Below are 21,724 nucleotides of genomic sequence, written 5' to 3'. Positions count from 1 at the left end.
TAACAGTGTGTGATCTACACTAGTTGCAGTTGTATTTGATGAATAACTGGACACCTAATTGTTGAATTATATTGCATTAATAATACAAGGAGCATTTGTGTTTCCCACTGTTGTGCCTCCAAAGCCACAGAACAAATGTGATTGGTTCATACTGAGCATACAAACACTATGACCGTTATTTTAGTCAACAAGGTGCGAACCAAGACAGAGGTTCCTCCTTTTCAAGCAGTTTCTACACATTCACATCAATTCTGGAACTTCTAATCTAATTAATTTGACACTCTATATAATATTCAATGTGCCAAAAAGTTTTCCTTTGTTGTAGTTACTTTTCATTTGACTATATGAGGGTGCTCTTGCCCAGGATTATTATGTCTGTGTGGGGTTTTATTCATCAGTTTTCCTTGTGGCAAGACTGAGACTTATGCCATTTTTCTAATATTGCATCAAGCACTCCAAAGTTCAACTTAAAAGCAAAAAACACCATCACTTCAACACTAAAAATTGAAGCTTGAAAAACACTTTCATTAACATTTCTAAGTCTTTTGTCAATAGCAATCCAAGTCTCCCAACAGGTATAAATGCATTATTTATAGAACTGGATAAAATGATTTTTAGATGGTGATTCATTTCTGATTTTGCACTGGGGCAATGCAAAATGAGGTGGACTCAAACACCAACAGATGTTTCAAAGACAGTCAATGATCTCCATCAGCAGCAGCTGTCATTTAATCCTGGTACATGTGGCACATTTCATTTAATTTCTGACAGATCACTTAAAATTCATTCATATCTCGATATGAACTGGACACTTGACTGTTGATTAATACTGTAAATATCACTTTTTTTTTTTAAAATACACATTGTGCATTTTCTCATAGAGTAAATTCTATTCTGCATTTGCAAAGACTGTCCCTCAACTGTGCACTATTTCTGTGAATCAAACAACTTCACAAACAAGACAGGTTTAAACTGTGGTAAATATTAACATCAGCTTAGTCAACAATTATCATGTCAAGGTCACAGATCTCTCACTATTCTTCAAATATAATGTATCCTGAAGTCCATGTTTAAAATGAAGAAGAAAGTAAAACCCAACAGATGCCACTTGATTCCTAAAGTTTTCCTTTTTTTTTTTTTTTTTTTTTTTCGAAGAAGAAGTAAACAGTATAAAGACTTCCAACACTGGTCAGTGGTTATCCAACAGGTGCAAACCACATATGAACTCACAGTTCGTGGAACATTTGAAGGTCCCCCTTTCTTCTACATTGATAAGGTTCAAAGTTTTATTTGTTATTTGGACTAGCAGTGTACATTGGCAGAAGCATATAAGAAAACAAGCCAATTTATTCACATTTTAAACAGGTATCAGTTTAAACTGATATATGTATGTACATGAAATGCTTCTTTACAGCTGTTTCTATTAAATTAATCAATGGATGAGGTTAGTCACAGTGAGTGGGAACTATATATTTGATCAGTTCTTCGAATGATGATCAAAGTTTTTGATTCCTGGTGTAAATGCTCTACTTTGAGAGAACTTAATTTCAATTGTAATAAGAATGTGTTGCTTTCTTTCATTTTATTTTTTTTAATTTTGCAGAGGCCGGGATAGTTAATTGAGTTACAGGCCACAACACAGAGAAAACAGATGCAGCTGTCATTAGATCCTGTTATATAAGATCATTTCATTCTATTTTAAACTGAAAATTCTGTTGTTTTTTTTGGGCGTTTTGATGTTTTTTTTTTTTTTTTTTTTTTTTCTTTTTAGGCAGAACCTCCTGTGATGTTTGTTTTGGTTTTATTTCTCCCGCGTCACGGACACTCGGACAGGTTACCTCGTGCCACCCCACTCCACTCCACAAAACTTGCCACCGCGCGCCAGTTTACCTGCCACGACCATTTTCTCCTCCCTCCCCTTCAGGGCGCGCTCTCTGCTCGGCAGCTGCGTCTTGTCGGTCATTGTGTGTCGACTCGCGGGGCAGAAAGAAACAGTTTGGGGTCTGGAATAAAGTGAAAGTGGTCGCGTGCCTCCGGTCTTCCCGTTCCGTGTCACAGCGGGAGACGGGAGGGGGGGCGGAGGAGGAGGAGGAGGAGGGTGGAGAGACGGCGGCGAAAAACGCCGTCGACTATGAATATTCATCGCGCGTGGGCAGCGCCGTGCACTGCATATTAACTAGTCAAGGGGTTAATATGACTTTGGCACAAAAGCCTGCAGAGCAACCGTGTGCGGGGACGAAATTAAATTTAAATAAATATCCACGACGCGCGGCATGCAAATGAGCACGCGCCAATTATCAGGCTCGCGGTCTGTGGGAGGCGCTTCTGGTTGACCAGGTTGGGCTGTGGATGTATAGATGGTTAGGCTTCCCTTTGTGGTCCCATTTACATCACAGAATGGCGTGCGTGAGGTTAATGTGTATAACTAACACTTGGAAGAGGCTGGTGTTAATCCCATACCAAGCAGCTCCAACCTTCATTTATATATTCTGTATTAAATAAATAATGCTGATATACTTTATGGACAGAACATAAGACACATACTGTATATGTCTGCCTCTATTAAGGTATATCTCACGCAATTTGACAGTTGCTTTCCTTTTAAGTCTTCTTATCCTTTGATCTAAATGTTGTGAATTTACATGTGTGTCATCTTTGTCAGAGACAATTTATTTATTTTCTCCATCGATCCATTCATGTCCTCTATAGTGGATGTGAGCAACTGGCAGACAGTGGGCCACATATACTCCATCCCTATACTTTACCAATTTACAAAAATCTATATACTGTTGGTTTCACAGGTAATAGTAGAATAAAGTGATTTACCTTCGCATTATTGCATTGATGGGTTTATTTTGAGGTAAACCATATAATGTGCTTGCTATATGTTTAAAGTTAAGGACATAAAATTCCGCCTTTTCCTTACAATAATCATAATCCTGAGAAACTCTTTAGGTAGATATGGTCGGTTCAAGGTTTGGCTTGCAGGTGAGATATTTTTTTGCAACTCTCACAATGATGAAAATTGACCTTCCCTGAGATGTAGCCCGCCACTTTATCAAAGGCGAGGCTGTGAGCCAACTATGGACACAAACATGGTATATTTTGGAAAAGATACTTGTCCATCTTGGACAATCACACATTTACATGCTATTAACAGTCACCCATTGACCTGTCAGAGGAACCCAGATGAAACCCATGCATGCACCGGGTGAACATGCAGAGCGTCACACAGAGAGGCTCCAAACTGGACTGTACCGGGGACAGTCTTGCTGTGCGGCCCATTTGGGCTGAAGAGTTGTACGCTGGAGACATAGGATGCAGGAAGCACTGAGTGTAAACATCAACCAAGTCATATTTAATTTCAGCTTTATTCAGGACACAAGGTCCAATATTGACACACATTATAAGAAACAAAGAAACAATAAAAACAGGAAAAATACAAACAAAAACATTGAAGAGGTCCCATTAAAGAGACAGCTGTACCAGTGCTTCCACATCCCAGACTGATAGCCAATGTTCACCAGTGATAAGATAATTACATCCAATGAGTTATTCAGTCTACCGATAAAATTATACATAAGCTTTTGCAGTGTGGCTTGCAACGTTTTATTTCCAGCTGTAACAAACATCTCGCTCGCACTGGTCCATCTTGGCCTCCTAAGAAGCAGACATAAAGCGTCATTGTAGGCCACTTGTAGTCTTTGCATTTTTCCTTTTTTGTACTTAGTCCAAAGGTGAGCTGTGTACAGAGGCGTGATGTATGATATAAACAACATAATTTTCACTTTATCAGTGCAAGAACCGAATCTTCGCGCCAGAGAGTTTGCCAGAGCATGTATTGTTCTGCATTGACTGTTTATATCGTCATCATCAGACTAGTCTTCTGTTAATATAAATATAGATTTATCATCATCAGGTTGTAAATTCAAGTTACATGCACACTGCTGTCTGTGATTAAATGCTGAGTATGGAAAAACAATGTTGGACCAAGAAGAAATGGCCACTGGAGACCAAATATAGACTATTTTTGATGAATGATTTGCTATGTATTAATTCCATCAATGCCAGTACAAAACTGTAGGTTATTTCTGTTTAAAATGATCATAAGAGAAAAGTGGTTGTAGAAAACCTTGAAATTCTTACTTAATGTTGAACATTTATTACAGAAACAGTCTGTCACAGATGACGTAGAGTTTACGAGGTACTTTTTTGGCAGGATGCAAGCGTAACTTCAACCTCTCAAATAAAACTCACTGAGTCACAGGCCTGCAGTCGTCATGAGGCAGATTCCTCTGCACTCTGATTTCACTTTCCAGCCAGACCAGGTGAGGTGTTCGTAATGGCGATGATTGATTATGTGAGGGAACTTAAAACATTACAATGCTCTGAACCAGACGGCGAGAATAACAAAGAACCCAGGGCATTGTTCCTATATCCTGCGAGCCAGAATAACATCACACCCTGCTGCAATCCTCCTTTCCTCCCTCTCTTCCTCTTTCTCTCTCTTATCTGCTGGGGAAATGAAGCTCAATCACCTGCGGAGGAGCTGAGGGCGGCACAGGGGACTTTGCAATGCAAATGCCAGGTAATTACCCGAAAGCTAGGAGAGTGGAAGCACACAGATGAAAATAGAGCAGGCAGAGTGAGAGAGGGAGGAAGAGGGAGCAATAGAAAGAGATGAACTGAACACTGGGTTCACATGCCTGTTGATGCAGGATGATTGGGGTGTTTGGGGTGGGGGTGGGGGGGCGTAGGAAGAGGAATGGGAAGAAAGAGAGAGGAAAAAGTGGAGAGAACCACAAGGGATGGATGGGAACTCCATGCTCAGAGAGAGTCCATGTTGTGTGTTAATTCCCTCCCGGTGTGTGTGTGTATCTGTTTTGCATTCCTCCAATAAAGAATCAATAAATGTGTTTTTTCACCTTCAACTCTGCCCTGCGCCGCGATGGTGGAGGGATCTGCTTATAACCTGCAAGAAAACATGTTGCGAGGAAAAAAAAGAAACCCATTTTTGCATGATTGCATTTGCAGTTTGGAGTGAATGTGAGCATCCGCTTGGACGTGTCTGTGCCTTGGTGCAGGTAGGCACGTGCGCGCGAGCCCCCTAATGAGCACTCGTGTATGTTGTGTACGTGCGTGCATGCGGTCGGGGATTGCATATGTTTGCGTGTGTGTGTGTGTGTGTGTTATAGCGGAGGATTTAGAGGGTATGCCAGCTTGCAGCTGTTTGATTGTCAGTGAGTGAGAAGTGAGGAGACGTGCAGATGTGAGCGAGAATCAAAGAGATTATGAAATGACCTGGAATTAAACGCCGCGGTACATTTTAACTGGGTATCATCGCATGTTAAGCCCCGTTTGACTGGGAGTTGGTTGGAGAGCCGCGCTCCATACCTGGTCTTGACAACTGGATGCAACTTTCTTTATTAAGCCAAAATGCTTAGTTGTAATTCAATACGGACTCCAGAATTTGTTTGTTTGATTGTTTGTGCGCAATATTACTCGGCAATAGTGTGACTCACAAGCAGTTTGCACCTCCAGTCAATAGCTGCGTCTGATTAACATCTGAACAGAAGAGGAGCCAGCCAACCAGAAAACTGTTTTGGCGATTTAGTGTAATTGTGGCTAAAGTCTCACTTCGCCTAATTAGAATAATAAATCATGCCGCCTCGTTGTTTTCAAAGGGCCCTCCATCGTCTCGCCGAAGCAGGTGGGATTGTGGGATGGTGTGAAAAAACAAAGGGTTTGATTGCTCTGCTGAAGCTACAGTCAGTTAAAAGCAACGTGGCGCTCTCCGGGGATTCATATTCAAAAGTAAGCCGTATCAATTCATAGACCGGAGTGAGAAAAGCGAACTTGACAAATTTTGATTCATATGCTGGCCCATGCTTGACTTCACTTGACATAAATCACTTGGCTCATTGGAAAATGGAGAGAAGAGATGGGGGGTTTGTTTGAATGACATGAAAGGCGGAGGGGAAATTGCACGGTGGTACCTTTCCAAGATGGTTGCTGTATATTTTAGTTGCTTTCAGCAAGAAAGTAAATACGCACTCTGCATGAGCCACATTATAACAGGTGACCTTGCAAAGCGACATCGTGCCTCTCCTCCTTTTCTCCCTCAGTTCAGCAATTCTCACTGGCAGGAAGCACAAAGTACTAAACCCTGAACACTGGGGTCAGAGATGCCATCATTTTTCAAAGAATTATTCTCATTCACGATCAGTTCATTACACTGGTGATAAATTTAGAAGAAAAGAAAAATAACTATTCAAAAATAAAGAAAAAAGTGAAATATTCTGAAAACAAATTAAAGGAATTTAAGCCAGTTTCTGCTTTTCCTCAACTCACTTGTAGATGAATTCAGTAACACAAAAGCAACAAATACACTTCCCTCTGCAAACAACTGCTGATCAATCTATGTTTGAGAAAAAAAAATGAGGGAAACCAGGTACGTGGAAGACAGAAAGCTCGGCCAACAACGCTGTAGTCGTGTAAAAACAGTGATGCTAAACATCAAACTAAACAGGAGACTCTCAGCTATGTACAGTGGTGCAGTGGTAGCAGTCTGGTCTGAATCCAGGGTCTGCCTGGTGGACACTATGTGGAATTTGTCTGGGTTTTCTCCAGGTAATACAGTTTCTTCTACATAATACAGTTTTACATGCTGTGTGCCATGAAGCATCCTTTAGTCAATTTATTCACCACATTGTGTTATATTCTTCCACTTTATGCCACAGATATAAAATACACAGTAAATAAAAGCACAGTTTCCATCGATAATGAGAATGTAAGGGAATATAAAGGGTTAAATTCAGTCGCAGGCTACACCAAAAGGAGACAAAAAAAAAAAAAAAACAGAAATACAACACTGTAGAAGAAACGAAGTATTGCTGATAAATAATAAATAATGCTGCCTTCTTATTCATTAAAATTCTCACTCACAACAGATGAATGTGAATTTCTGAAGTGTTTTCTGTGAGCTTTGAAAACAAGAAGTTTCCAGAGGAGAGGAGGAGGACGCCACTTCCCTGTCGCAACGCTTCCTGTTCGACGGTGATTACAAACTGTAAGCGCTCACTTTTCTGTGCATCCTTCTCATTTGACAGTCGCTGAGCCTGTACACTGTACACTCAGTGGGGATGTGTGTGCACTTCTGAGGAGATAGTCTGCCAATTTGTCGTCTCTCCTTAGAGCCATGTAGCGTGTCATTTTGTTGTGAGTTTTTTTTTTTTTTGCATTTGTTATTCCAGCGGTGCAAACAATGAGATTTAATTTGCTCAATGATTTTTTGGTTCATTGCAAAACATGATGTGAATCTGGAGAGCTCAAACGGAGCTATAAAAGTCTCACAGTTATGTTTAACAGTTTGTTGTCAATTGATCCTGAATGGGAAGACAAGAGCTGCTCTGCATTGACTATTCGGGGCTTTTTGCTTATAGACCCACTTCAGCTATTCAGCCCATCTGGCATTGGCTCTTTGTTTGATATTTATCACCTTCACAGGATGTGTTGCTTCTTTAGAGGCTGTCTCTTGTGTGCTCTTGCTGTTCTGCAATCTGAGAATTTATAGGATTTTAGCTGTACTGTAATTGATTGTATTACCCAGTTCTGTTCAAAGCAATTTATCCCACATGCGCCTGCAGGAGCTTTCACTGAACTTTATTTTGTTGTTTCTGCTGTTGAATAAAAAAAAAAAAACTACATTTATTTCACTGTGTATATTGTTTTTACTCTCGATTTGGTGGCTTATTGTATCATTCTTTTTTTTTTTTTACCTGAGATGTAAAAATAATTTTCATACATAGTTTCTCTTGTCTGTTTCCTTGTTTCATTTTTTGACCCTGACAGTATAACAGACTGGAACTATTTGGCCTGCTGGGTATCAATGACAGGTGTCTTCTGTCCACTGGCTCATTGTGTGTGTGAGAGAGTGTGTGTGTTTTTTAATCATTAAAAAGTTAAAATAAAAAAATAATTTTACATCTCAGACATAAACAGTACAATCTGATTTCAAGTGGGCCACATCAATAAAATAGTTATATAATAACCTTTGTGGATAATTGTAGATGTTTTTCTTCATTTACTGCACAGAGGTATAAATACATTATGGAAAAAACTTGCATTTAATTTGACCTTGTTTTTTTTATCCTTTTTTTTTCTTACAAAAGCTTGCGTTTATAATTTTATAAGAGTGCAATTTCAAGATTATCCCATTATTTTAAATGCTTCATTATTTTAAAAAAAAAGTTTCATTATTTAAAATCTAGTGAAACATAAACAGAAACCATGTGGTTTCAGTTACACCAGATCCCTCTCATAGTATGACTTTCACACAAACAGAACTTTATCAATGAGCTCAATCACTGATCTGTCGCCTCGGGTGTCAGTGTTGTCTTGTTATTACTAAAACACTGCGCTCTCCAGGAAATACATGAACTCATCTTTTACTTTCTATAGAAAAAAATCCCGTCAACGTCTTTGGAATTTTTACTTGTCTTGAAACGCCGTCCCACAGGCCAGTTTTGATCACCGAGCCTGGGAATAGACATTCTCTCATGTATCATCTCCTTCCTCTTCCATTGACAATGCTTTCTTTTTTTTCCCCCCACATGATAAGATTTTTTATTTCTCTAATCTGTATTTGAATGAATGGAGTGATTTATATAAATTTCCATCTGCCTTGCCTCTTTCAGGCATTAGTCGCTGCATTTCTGGAAATTATTTGGAGCTAAATTCGTCTGATCATTAAATCTACATGGAGAATCAAACTGAAATACGAAAAACCCCCCAGAGAAACCAAGGGGTGATTTGCGCGAGCTGAGTGCAGCTATGTAACAGCAGTCCACTTCCTCTCGGTCTGGCGCTCCACCCTTCCTAAGAGTGGCTGGGCTAAGCTACTCTTGCCCTACATACAACCTAAACAGCAGATTACCGACTGTCCCTCTAATCCCATGCACCCGGGCATGTGCCACTGTCACCATGCACCAACCACCCAATCACCCTGCAGCCACCACCGCGGTCCCTGCTGTTGTGGTAGCTGACTAACACCCCCCCCCCACCTCCAATCCGGCGCGTCTCCTCTTAAAGTCTGTTTGTGAACAGTCATTTTGGATTTTCGGTTTGAGCTCTATCCTTGAGGCACCTTGTTCGACTCGCTTTCCTCCCCATCTATCTTCCCTAGCAACGCCTCATCCCGCACTCATGCTCCCGATGACCCCCCCACCCCACCCCGCCCTCTCCCAGTTTTAACCTACTCATGACCACCTGGCACGGAAGAGCTTCCTTCACTCCCTACAGCCTCACCTAAACCACCAGGCCTGAGATTAGGGTTAATCTGGACCTTGTGTCATCCTGTATCTATCCACCACCCCCACAACCCCATTCTTCTCTCCATGCCTCCCCCCCTCCCTCCTCTTTACCAAAGAGGCTTTAGTTTAAAATCCTTTATTGTGAACCCCCGCTCCCTTTGCAGTGTCTTTCTGCCTGCTGCCAACTGCAACTTTTCCTCCCGCACCGCATCCTCAGCCAATCCTTGAACAGATACTGGTGGAACCTGTCCCCAAGCTATGCTGGTTAAGAGATGCAAGCAAAGGATTTTTTTTTTCATTGTCTCTCCTTTTCAGAATACATTTGGAATTAGGCAAGAAAAAAAAAAAGAAAAAAAAAAACCAAAAACAAAATGGCTTTGCTCATGCACAATGCTAGAAAGAAATGGTAGTCGCTTGCATGTCTGTGTGTATGGGCGCCCAGCGTTGCATGCTTACCTATAGAAAATGTGCATGTGAGAGTTTCCTGTGTGTGATTGCATGTGCATAAGAGAGCGCGTTCTTCTTCACTTGCTATGAACAAGGGGTGAGAGTGGAAAGGATTCAACCTCCACTGTAACATCCCAGTCACCCAACCCCCAGCACATTCACCACACCGTGCTCTTCTGGTCGACTCACCCCGAGGACAGAGTCAGAGCATGGAAGCCTGAATTGGATGAAGACGCGCCACAATGGCGCGGGGAGCAAAGATGCGTAGAGAACGAAGACAAAAAAGGGGGGAAAGACACAAAGCGCTAAAGCCCCTTTCCACTTTTTTGTCTCCGGAAATAAATGGCAAATTCTCCCTGCAGCAAAGTCTCCTGTCTTGAGTTGAAAGGCCCGGGAAAAAGAAGAAGAAGAAGAAGAAGAAGGGGGAAAAAAAAGCATTAGGCAGACAGACAGTGGTAGAAAGGAAGAGTGAGAGGTGCGGAAGCAGTGACAGATGTAGGCCAGTAATAAAGGGTCTTAATGTAAGGGTAAGAGACAAAGACCCCAGAGCACCGCGGCCCGCTGGATGCTCTAATGACTGAGCGGCGCGGAGGGCACGGCCAAACCATCAAAAAGATGCTGAGCTTATCATGTTGATGTCAATTTCCTGCTGCAATCGCAATCAGCCGATTTGTTGAGCAGCGTTTCATTTGGCGCCATTACGCAATGCCGGTTCCTTTATTAAATGAAGAGTGAGCACACACAACCCAATGATAACTCAGAGGGATTATTCACGCGATTCCCGGTAAATCAGAGGTTCCGCAACACTGCAGGGGAAACACACACACACACACACACGCAATATAAAGTTGATGGAATTATGGTTTCTATAGCGCTCCTTAATACATGGAGGTAGGGGAGAATGCTAAAGGTCTTCTAAATGGATTAGTAATATGGAATTCCAGAACATGAGCAAGGAGACGCAGGAGTGACTGAGGGAGTGAGAGTGACTGATTAAAGGGGAGAGAACATGCTGAGAAAGGAGAAAGTCCAGGAGTGAGGGGAGAAAACGAAGAGTGTTCCAACTGATTGTGCGAGAGTGCAAAACGTCCGCGGAGAGCAGGAACGAGAGAGAGAGAGAGAGAGAGAGAGAGAGAGAGAGCGGGCGATGTGGTTAATGGATGTAAATTAATTGCTGTCATGTGGATTCTGATCCCAATAAATCAGGGTCAGTGTGGTCTCTCCGGTGCCACCGCTCCACGCCGGCGAGAAGGCAGGGCAAGGAGCCTCCATCCGATACACAGGGAAACACACTGGCACACACATTTATGCAAAGTCACCAAACACACACACACACACACACACACACACACACACACACACACACACACACACACACACACACACACACACACACACACACACACACACACACACACACCTTCAAGTGTAAGCTTGCAGGTCTCAAAATGCCGAATAAGAAATACTGACAAATGTGACAATTAAAGATGAAACTTCACTCGCAAAATTTATAAAATAACATATTGGCTGGAATGAAATCAGCAAAAAAAAAAAAAAAAAAAAAAGTTCATTGATCATTTTAAGTAGAAGTAGTTTTAATATAAAATTTAGAAGTGAACAGAGCTGAGAATGAATGTCTTACTCAAGCACATCAATTTCTTAAATTGCTTGATATGAATTCGGTTACAAAAAAATTCAGTAAAAACTACAAAGTGTTCTCCTCGGAAACTCAAAGTCGGAGTTACTTCTTAACCTTGGATGTTTTATTACAATTTAATCAATTCATAATTATTTCAATGTCAGAAACACACATCGAGGTAAAACAGGAAATTCCTCTGCTAAAAGAATTAAACTTATTGGCAACAAAAAAGCAGAAGAAAAAGGTTGGATAAATCAAACTCAAACTGAGGCTTTACTGAGTTAGCTTTTGCTATAAGTAGATCACATCGTTAAAAAAAAAAATCATAAAAACTGCATACTTAAAATTAAAAAAAAGGAAAAATCCAAAAATATAACTTGGCTTTAACTGTTACTTCCACCACAAAAAGCCGTTAAATAAAGTACCGATATAAAATGTTGAAGTGCGTTTTGAGATGCGCCCCGAGTCCGAGCTCCAAACTGGATGCCAACTAGTGCAGACCTAACTGGCTTATAAATGCAATGTGGTCCAATGAATTAGCCATGCTTATTACTGAAAATTACCACTGTGCTTTCTGCTTAACTAGGCTGCAAAATTGATTTACCTTATTTCCCCAGTCTATGACCATCACAAAGACATCCTGTCATTATGAGCGCTATGAGTATTACTGTATGTGTTAATCAGAAAATACGTGGACCATGTATTTTAATTACAAATCATACAAGGGCAATTTTAAAAAACAAAAGCCTAAAATAAAACACAGCGCGATGCCCACACATTGGAGGAAGCTGCCGCACGCCGCAACAACATCAAATTGTAATTAAAAAGAGAAGAAGAAGAAGAGCCTATCAATGCCGATGTTAACCGTGTGCATATTTTTAAAAAACGCGTTTCATTCATTAGCCTCTACTGTTTGGCATGCCCCCATATTATATACTGTACACAGTGTTTTCTTTGATACTGTATGCCCCAAAGCAAATCACTCATGTTCAAACAATAATATCTGAACATGAGAGAAATGGTGCAAAATGGGAAGTAGGTCACATAGCAATTTATTTGACAAAAAGGGATGGGGGTGGGGAACTGGGGCATGGTGTATGCAGAGGCAGGCGCAGAAGGGAAGGTTTTTGGGAACACAGATCAGATAGTGTGTTTGTGTGTATGTGTACGGGCGAGCGCGTTTATGAGCGAGCGAAAACGCAGACAACCTAAAAGTGAAGTGTGAAGATTTGTGTTAAGGCCAGTGTGAAAGTCCTACTTCTTCTTCTTTTTTTTTCTGATCCAAAAAAATCAATCCGTACATTTTCTGCTTTTAGTAAATGCGACAATCTGGCATAACCAAAACAACAACAGCAAAAAAAAAAAACACTCATCGGAGGCCTGACTGTCCACTCCAGTGAAACTGATACTGTGGTCACTGGACCATATCAGCACATCTGACACAGGAAGCGTCAGCAGCATTGATCAGCTGTCGATGAGCAGCCCGGCTCTCCCCACTCCTGACGCCACTGAACGCGGCGGGCTGCGCGTATCACCCCTGATATTTACAGAGTAAATACCCAAATCCACATAACCTACTGTAAATACATGTATTTCCCTGCACAGACACCCACGCACACGTAAGCTCCCCGGCTTCCTCCTGATCCTGTTTAAATCCCGTCATCGCCCAACATCACGTCGGTGTGATTTGCGAGTGGCGAGGGGCGCGTTCCTCCGTGTTCCCCACTGACCCACAGCCCGAGCTGAAGGCTGCGTCTCAGCGAGCAACAGTGACGATGATTCTGCTTGAAGACTTTTCCTGCACGTACCTCCGGGACAGACACGAGTTTTTAACTGTTTAAAACTGCAGGAATTACGGCAAAAGCAAAGGAAGTTTTCATGTAGCAGTTCTCTAAAGTGTAACAAAAGTTAAAATGAAGGTGTATATTGCACATTTTTAATTAACTGAAACAATTTTATTAATAACAGCCACAGCAGGATAATTCTTGAACAATAAAATAAAAAAAAAAATGTAAAAAAAAAAAAATTATAAAGGAAAAATGAAAAAGAAATATACACAGAGGCATATGGAGTGTTCAGCTTACGTGGGCCTTTTGCATTTCTGAAAACTACCTACTGGATGAACTCCTAACGCAATCCAGCCCGTCTGCGCAGACTGAGCCGAGGACCTGCAAAGCCACATTAACACATGAGAGAGGCTCTGGAGCACCAGTCTTTTCTAATGACTCGATAATCCGACCCAAATGCTGCCTGCTTGCTAATCTCTCCATCAGATTACCAAACTGGGGACGAGCGCTGCCTGTTTTTCCCGGCCTGTCTCTCCGTCTTCCTGCCTGTCTGTCTCTTTGTGTAATCGCCGGGCGTCTTTCTCCATGCAGTTTTTTCCTCTGTATGATACAAAAAAAAAAAAAAAAAATTCCTTGCTTGCCTCCCTGTGATCTTCCTCGCTGTCTGCTGTCGGGGTTGCGTGCCTGTTCGCCCCGCTCTCATCCTCAGCTCGCGTGCGAGCCTTTTAAAATGGAGGACGAGGTGGTGGGACATCAAAGTGCGGTTACAAATCTTCTTTGGGACCGTCATGCCGGCGCACTCACACACACACACACACACACACACACACACACAACAGTAAACACGTCAAATAAAAACACTGAGTAACAATACGGCGGGCATGAAATCCAAGACGCGTAATTAACGCTCATGAATAATGAAGTTCCAGCTCTCGCCAGGACGCACACGTAAAGAATATTTGGGACAAAGTCTAAAGTCTTCAATAATCTCATTTATTTTTTTTTTCTATTTGAAACATCTTTCCTCACACTCGGTCCTAAAATCCGTCCCTCCCATATCGAAGGCCCGGTCGACTCAGCCGATCCACCCCACAGCTGCCGGAAGAACCTTATTGTGCTTTTCATGTAAACACATCTCAACTAATGTCACATTTGTCACACGTCGGCCATGTCTGATTCTATATATTAACTATAAAACACAGGGGCTGTTTCCTGCCTGCAAGGCCCAACAAAATGTCTCTTTGATTTTACAGAAATCAATCCATGCCTGCCTCTGTGTGTGTGTGTGTGTGTGTGTGTGTGTGTGTGTGTGTGTGTGTGTGTGTGTGTGTGTGTGTGTGTGTGTACATCTGCACGGCGTTTGGATGCGTGTGTGTGTGTTTGGACTGATGCGAGCCTCTGTCTCATGTACTGTAGCTCAAACTGTTGTTGACAGCCTGCAAAAACTTTTGACATTTAGCTTTTCACCGAATAGCACACGGCACAACTAATACTAAGTGAACACGTCTGAATTATCCCCACATATCAGGCATCCTGTGCAGATTCAGTGACAGATCGTGTTTTCCATGAAAAATAATACATCAAATTCAGGGACGTTTTATTCCATCAAGGTATATAATTCTGCGTGATGCTCAAAACAGACATTTTATGCTTTTTTTTTTTCCCCCCCTCTAAAACGGAGATCAAAGGGTGTGAAGGAAATGTGTGTCAAATCGCCGGCGAGGAGACGTACAGCCGTTTAGCCTGCATGATTTGGTAAATGCTCAACAAATTTCACCCTGACAGCAGTGACCAACGCGGAAGATCCAAACTTCCAGGCTCACGTGAAAACGCTACCCCTGTGGATTAAACCGAACAGGGAAACGATCAAAACTGGCCTGCGCTGAACAGAGAAGGTGCTGCTAATGTGATTTTCGAGCGACTCGTCAGCCTGTTCATCATCATAAACCCAGTTTAATATTTTTATGTTTTCAAATTGATTAAAATTTGTTGATTTAAAAAAAAGGCCAGAAAACTGGAGTTACAGCCTTTATGAAAAAAAAAAAAAAAGAAAAAAAAAAAGTATAATACAGTGGGTTGAATGAAAACATGAAGGTATAAAAAACACACTCCTACAGCCGGGGTCTCCACTCGCACAGATATGACAGTTGTAGATGTCGACACATTTCAAAATAATGAGAAAGGTTAGGAGCGGGGATATCGCGATGAGCTAAGTGGTGAAGTGAGGCATGAGACGATGAGACGTGAAGGAGCGATGGAGGGCTGGTGCAGGAACTGTGTGTGTGTGTGTGTGTGTGTGTGTGTGTGTGTGTGTGTGTGTGTGTGTGTGTGTGTGTGTGTGTGCGTATACACACACACATATAAATATAACATGTACAAAAAAGGTGAGGCAGGCTAGATTCAGTGCAATAAGCAGTTGAGTGTGTGTGTGTGTGCAGGAGAGTGCGTCTGTGAGGCAGAAAGCGAAGGGGGGGCTGGAGGTGTGTGTGTGTGTGTGTGTGTCTGTGTGTGTGTGTGTGTGTGTGTATGGGGGGGTGTCGCTGTGGCTGTCCATTTCCCGGGATCAGCTGATGGCCGCGGATGATGGAGCGCAGGAGGGTCAAGGGTCAAAACCTTGCATTGTCAGCCGGGCCCTGCTCTCCCGTGGGGTTCCCTCCCCTCTATCTGCCGCCTCTTCCGTCCATCTACCCCCCGCCGCCGCCACCGCTGCCGCCGCCGCCTGTGCATTTACATACATTTATCAACACTGCGCGGCGCGGCCGCACTGGCTACCCCTGCAGCCGGCGCCGCTGCGCCTCCTGCACTCGCTGCAAAACATCATATCTGGCGTCATGTTGGTGTGTCCTGCGTATGTGCGTCCTCGCGACATGCACTAGATATCTGGACCAATCTGTGTGTCGCACATCTGTGAGTGTGTGTGTGTGTGTGTGTGTGTGTGTGTGTGTGTGTGTGTGTGTGTGTGTGAGTGTGTGTGCAGGACAAGACAAGGCCTCCCATCCCCCCCCCCCACCGCCGCTCCCCCCAGTATTAGGCCTACCCTCCTCACCCCTCGTCCCCCCTCCCATTCCCACCACCACCCCACACACACACACACACACACACACACACACACACACACACACACACACACACACACACACACACACACACACACACACACACACCTCCCCCACTTTGCCTGTGTAATCCCTGCCAGCTGGCCCTGTTGGCTAATCCCTCTGCACTGATCAGCTGGGCCACGCATCCAGTATGGGACAGGACAGGGACAGGGGCAGATAGGGGCGGGACGCTCTATGTGTGTGTGTGTATGTGTGTGTGTATGTATGTGTGTGTGTGTGTGTGTGTGTGAGTGAGGTGGGGGGTGGTGTCGACCAGAAAGCATAAATTGAAGCCCGTGCCTTCGCCTCGGCGCAGTGTGTCTGTGTGTGAGCCAGTTGCTTGTTCCTCCTCGTCCGTCCATCCCTTCTCTCTCTCCTTCTCCTCCTTCTCCCTGGATCCTTATACATATATACCCGCCTGGCTTATATATGTATGTTTTACATTTTGGGCTTTTTCGTCTTCCTTTTTTGGTTTTGTCTTGAGAACATCCAAATGGAATTTTTTTCGATTGGTGATGACTGGGTAGTTTAGTCCTTTTTTTTTTTTTTTTTTTTTTTTTCCTGCTACCCTCTCCTCTTTCCCCCTTGACTGCATGCGTTGACACCTGCCTGCCTCCCGTCCCTCCAGCCCCCTTGTCCGCCATCCCACCACCCCCCCCCAGTATGCCTGCTCCCCCTGCAATTCCCAACCCACAAGGACCTTCACAGGATGGAGCTGCGCAGTCACAGCTACAACTACAGCAACAACAATAACAAAACCAGGACCGAGGATCCGGAGGAGGAAATACTCTGCAGCATCTCTGCTATTTTTTATTTTTTTTTTGCCTCGTCTTTAGAGAGGAAGGATGTATTTTATCTGAAAAAAAAAAGTACCTTCTTCTGTTTGTGCAACAGTAGTCGTAAAGGCAAAAACAGCAAGGAATTAAGCGTATAGGTCATTAGTTTAAAAAAAAAAAAAAAAAAAGACATTTTTTGGGGAAATCCCGGCGTAATAGCAGAGAGGCTAAATGTTTCCTGCCATGTTTCTGCTTAGTGTTTAACATCAGCATTCACCTTTTGCAAAATTATTCATTTGAAGATGTAGATATTCGCCACATTGATGTAGACTGTTGTTATTAGGATCCTGCTTTCCAGTCTGTACATGGCTATAGTTACATGCGCAGAGTGCACAGAAAGACAGAGAGAGAGAGAGAGAGAGAGAGAGAGCAAGAGAGAGAGAGAGAACAGAAGACAAGAGATGGAGAGTAGGAGGGAGGGAGGGAGGGTAAAGGGGAGATAACGACACAGCTTTACCAACTGTAATGAAGAACTGCTTGGTCTGGTTAAACCGCACCAAGCTCTTAACCAGGAGCAGTGGAGGCAGCGCTACGGAGGGGATTCGGCATAGCGATGCATCGCAGTGTGCTCTCATAAATATCCAGTCGTCATCCTTTGTTTTGCTCTGAGGGGAAGATGGTCTGCAGGAATGGTAGCAATCAGGTAGCTGGGCTGCTGCTCTCTTTATGGTGCAACAAAGGTAGCTTTGCTCGCTCGCTCTGCCTCTCTCCCTGCTTCTCTCTGTGCTCTTCTCTCTGTGGTGCTTTTTAATGATGTGCTGTAGAGTGCATATACAGAGAATGTCCTAATGGTCTGAATTCTGCTTTGAAGATGTCTGGATGTCTCTGTATTTTTTTTTTTTTCTTTTTGTACGTGTGTGTGTGTGTGTGTGTGTTCTCATTTTGGTTGCTGGTAATTCTTTCGTGCACATCCATAACTGCATGCATGCATTGAAAATACTGCAGGATGTTTAAACAGAGGAATCAAAATGTCACTGGCTTGAAATGTGTTTTATTTGTCAACGTGTTTTCACTGCAAGGAAACAATGCATGTGTCGGTGGGATTAGCATGCCGTGGATATTGACGTGTGAGAGGACCGCATAGCTGCCACTGAGTCTGCAGAGATGAGAGATCACAGGTGAGGAGAGAGGAATGTCAAAGGGGAAAAGGACTGGAAAAAAAGGACACACTTTCACAAGTGGCCCATTTAGCAAATAGTCCACATGTTGAAGATTGCAGTGGAGCAAGAATACAAAGTAGGGAAAGTGTTGCTAAAACACAAGGTAAGTGGCAGATTAGACAAGGACGTGGAAAGTAAAGTTTTGGGTTTGAGCTCTTTGTGTTCACAGTGGACCTTGATTTAATTTCAATACAATTAAGGCACGCGGTGAATGCCAAGAGAAAAGCCACAGTCGTCGCTCACCTGAGAGACCAGCGTGAAGCCGCTACAGGACAGCAGAGTGGCGCTGACAGCTCCACAGATGGACGGTCCCCACAATCCCGGGAGATTACTGAGAGGAGCAGGAGAGGAGGCGTTAGGCGAGCAGGAGCCTCAGACAGGTGTTCAGATTAGTTAATGCAGATCACATATATTATTAAGACCTAGAGGTTGAACGCAGCGATTGTAAAGACAGCGTAATCGCCGGAGAGGAAGTCGGCCGGGTCCACCGACTCGCCGGTTTCCATAAAGTCGGAACAGGCAGAGCCGCAGGCAGCCTAAGCAGTGTGGGTCCTGTGGCCAAATGGACAGAGGGATCACACTGGGGGGATCTGCCATGTGGCGACAGAGGGCCACTTCAAAGGTCTACATGTTCACGCATGAGCGTACACTCGCCCTCTCCGACAGAAACATTAAAAAAAAAAAAAAAAAAAAAAAAACCAGGGCGAAAATGCTCAAAAAGTCCTCGACGTGTTGCTGTAGAAAAATGATTTTCACTCAGTTTACTCAGTCCAAAAAAAAGAAGAAAAAAGCAACAACTTGAATTTCTCTCATGCTTCCAGTTCGACCTCCACAACCGTCCAAACTCCTGAAACACCACTTTCTGCTCCGACTCTTCTAAAATGACCGTTGTGTACGAGTTTTCGCGCCTTTCTGTTTCTGTTCTGCACACACACACACACAAAAAGCATCAATAAAGAAGTCATTTCATGGACTACATTTCTATTTGTATGCTTTAGTATTTCTTTCTTAAGTAATGGGGAAAAAAAAGGTTCAAACCCCATCAAGTAATTAAAATAATAAGCCTCAGTTCACTCCTATAATCACAGAGCAGCATCAAATGATTCAAGCTGTAAATTGCTGAAGGCAATAAAGATGTGAGTTGACCTAAATTTGCAATGATGGAGGTGTGATCAGCAAAAGGGGGGAAAGAAAGAAATCCTGAATTTCTCGATTGATTTCTTTCTTTCGATCCCATTATCTTAAATAGTTTTATTATTTTTTCATTCTTATTGCAGCAGTCTAAATGTGTTAATTCCAGAAAGATGAATTAACAATATAAATATAATCAGAGCGAGCGCCTCACTGAAGCGAGAGGGATTTTCCCAGTAAAAAAGGATTCGTATATTTTGAATATCTCAAAAGCCCTTTTTGTCCCCTCATGGTTTTGTGAATGGCGTTTTATTAATGCCTGTCATCTCCACACAATCAGGGAGTGCAGAGGGCAAGTGTGCCACATATGTTGAGACGGAGGTCATCAACTGCGTCCGGGCCCCCTCTCAGCCCGTCTGCACATTATGCACCGTCAGAGCCCGCAATCCAAACCACACGCCGGGGGTGACGCTCAGTGTATCAACAGCGCGGGACCCCCTGCCGACTGGAGAGCAGGTGACCGTATACAGACACCCCCCCCCCTCACATGATACAAACATTCATCATCCTGACATAAGTCTTTTTCCTAAATACTCATTTTTTTTTTCCTCTTCTGAATCCAAGCGATGCCACATAAAGCAGATAAATTACAGGCCATCGCAAAGATAAATATTTACACTGCATGTTTAATAAAGTGTCTTGAAAACTACACTTGCTCTCACAGTGTGACAACTATAAGTAACATACAGGGACTGTATATCCTGTCCTATTTGTAAAATATATGTATCATAATATGCTTTAAGTTGCACGGTGAAGATGCGGCCAGTGAAGTCCATAAACATTCATATATCTCCTACTAAAAATGAGGCAGTCTCCACGCACTCTTAATATGAAGTGGCCCGTTTTGTCCTTTAGCTATAGGCAGGCTTTCTGATATGAAACACACGAAAAGAGAGAAGAAATCTAATTTAGTCATGTAAATAGAGGTCGGGTTGGCGACATGGCGAAGCGTCACTAATGGAAGAAAGAGATGGATGCCTTATGATAATGAGGGGGAAAATAAAGCAGAAGCATGACCTTGCAGTGCAATATGAACCCAGAGACACGCGGCGCGTTTAATGTGCAGCTCCCTGCTTCAGCAATACTTTTCACAGAATACGGCAGAAAAATGATCTCTAATGTCTTTGAAATGTTAACCCAGCAATATATAAAATCCCTCAAATCAGAGGCTGAATTCTGGACTGTTTTCTTGTTTGCATGCTTATTAAATTTCATTTGAACTGGAAGGAGTTTAATAATGATTCAAGAGCCTCTTATGGATGCAGTCAATATCTTAAGTAGTTTTTTTTTTTTTTTTTCAAGACACACACACCTTTTCTTCTCACCAATCTGAAGGGAGCAACTTATTTCATGTGACCCAGAGGAGGTGAGAGCTGACTCCCTCCTCCATCACTTTCTCCCCTCCATCCCTCCTTTCTCTTTCTTCTCCAGTCGCTCTCTGTCTCCGTTTTATGGCCGCTCATTTGCATCCCAGGAGGGGCTGGAGGCGTCCCCAGAGAGGCGCAGATAAGGGTCACAGGAGATCCCCTCGAGGCGAGGCGGCGTGTTTGCCACGCACCCTCCACGCAGACACGACACGTGCCGCCGACCTCCCTCCCTCCCTCCCTCCCAGTCTGTCGAGACACACACACACACACACAGTTATTGTCTATTTTATTACTTTGCGCTCCTCCATGTTTTTTTTTACCCTTATCAAACGCATTTCATTTTCAACTTAACTTTTTTTTTTTTTAAAGTAATTCATAGTTTTGACAATTCCGCACATTTTCTTCATTCAAATTTTAAATAAACTCAACATTTTTTTAGAGGCACAAGCTTGCAAATATACATTAAAGACGGGCGGGAAAATGTTTCAATGAAATAATTAATTAGGCCAAAGATCCATTTGCGTTTCATCGGTTTCCTAAAATCACGACGCAGAGTCCAGACCCTGCACATTCACACAATAAAACATTTCAGAACTGAAAAAAGAGGAACTATTACAGTCCCTATAAATAAAGCAAACCAACCTGACTTGATAGACTTCAGGTGTGAGCGTGCATTTTTACCTGCTCGGTCTACTCCGGAAGGAAACCGGAAACATGTGGCTCTGCGCCACGTTTTCAAAATAAAAACAAATTTTCAAGTTGAATTTGTTTTAACCTTTTATTTATGCACATCTCATAACTAGTGGCCTTTAAAATCCTTATATATCTCTGAAACATGTCAGCAATTGAAAGTGAGGTATACAGCGATTAAAAATCCACCTTTGTGGA

At 42.8% G+C, this 21,724-nt stretch overlaps 1 protein-coding gene across 1 annotated transcript in view; it reads right to left on the bottom strand.

The window, feature by feature from the left end:
• msrab (methionine sulfoxide reductase Ab) overlaps positions 1-2,096 on the bottom strand; it is a 37,849-nt gene extending 35,753 nt beyond the window's left edge. The window contains exon 1 of the mRNA XM_030116615.1: positions 1,891-2,096. Coding sequence (XP_029972475.1) covers positions 1,891-1,963 — 73 coding nt within the window. The 5' untranslated portion in view covers positions 1,964-2,096. The remainder of the gene's footprint in view (positions 1-1,890) is intronic.
• Between the last annotated feature and the right edge of the window lie 19,628 nt (positions 2,097-21,724).

The sequence above is a fragment of the Salarias fasciatus genome, chromosome 19 (assembly GCF_902148845.1).
Source record: "Salarias fasciatus chromosome 19, fSalaFa1.1, whole genome shotgun sequence".
In the NCBI taxonomy this organism is placed as follows: Eukaryota; Metazoa; Chordata; class Actinopteri; order Blenniiformes; family Blenniidae; genus Salarias; species Salarias fasciatus.
This window is presented reverse-complemented; position numbering and strand designations above follow the sequence as displayed.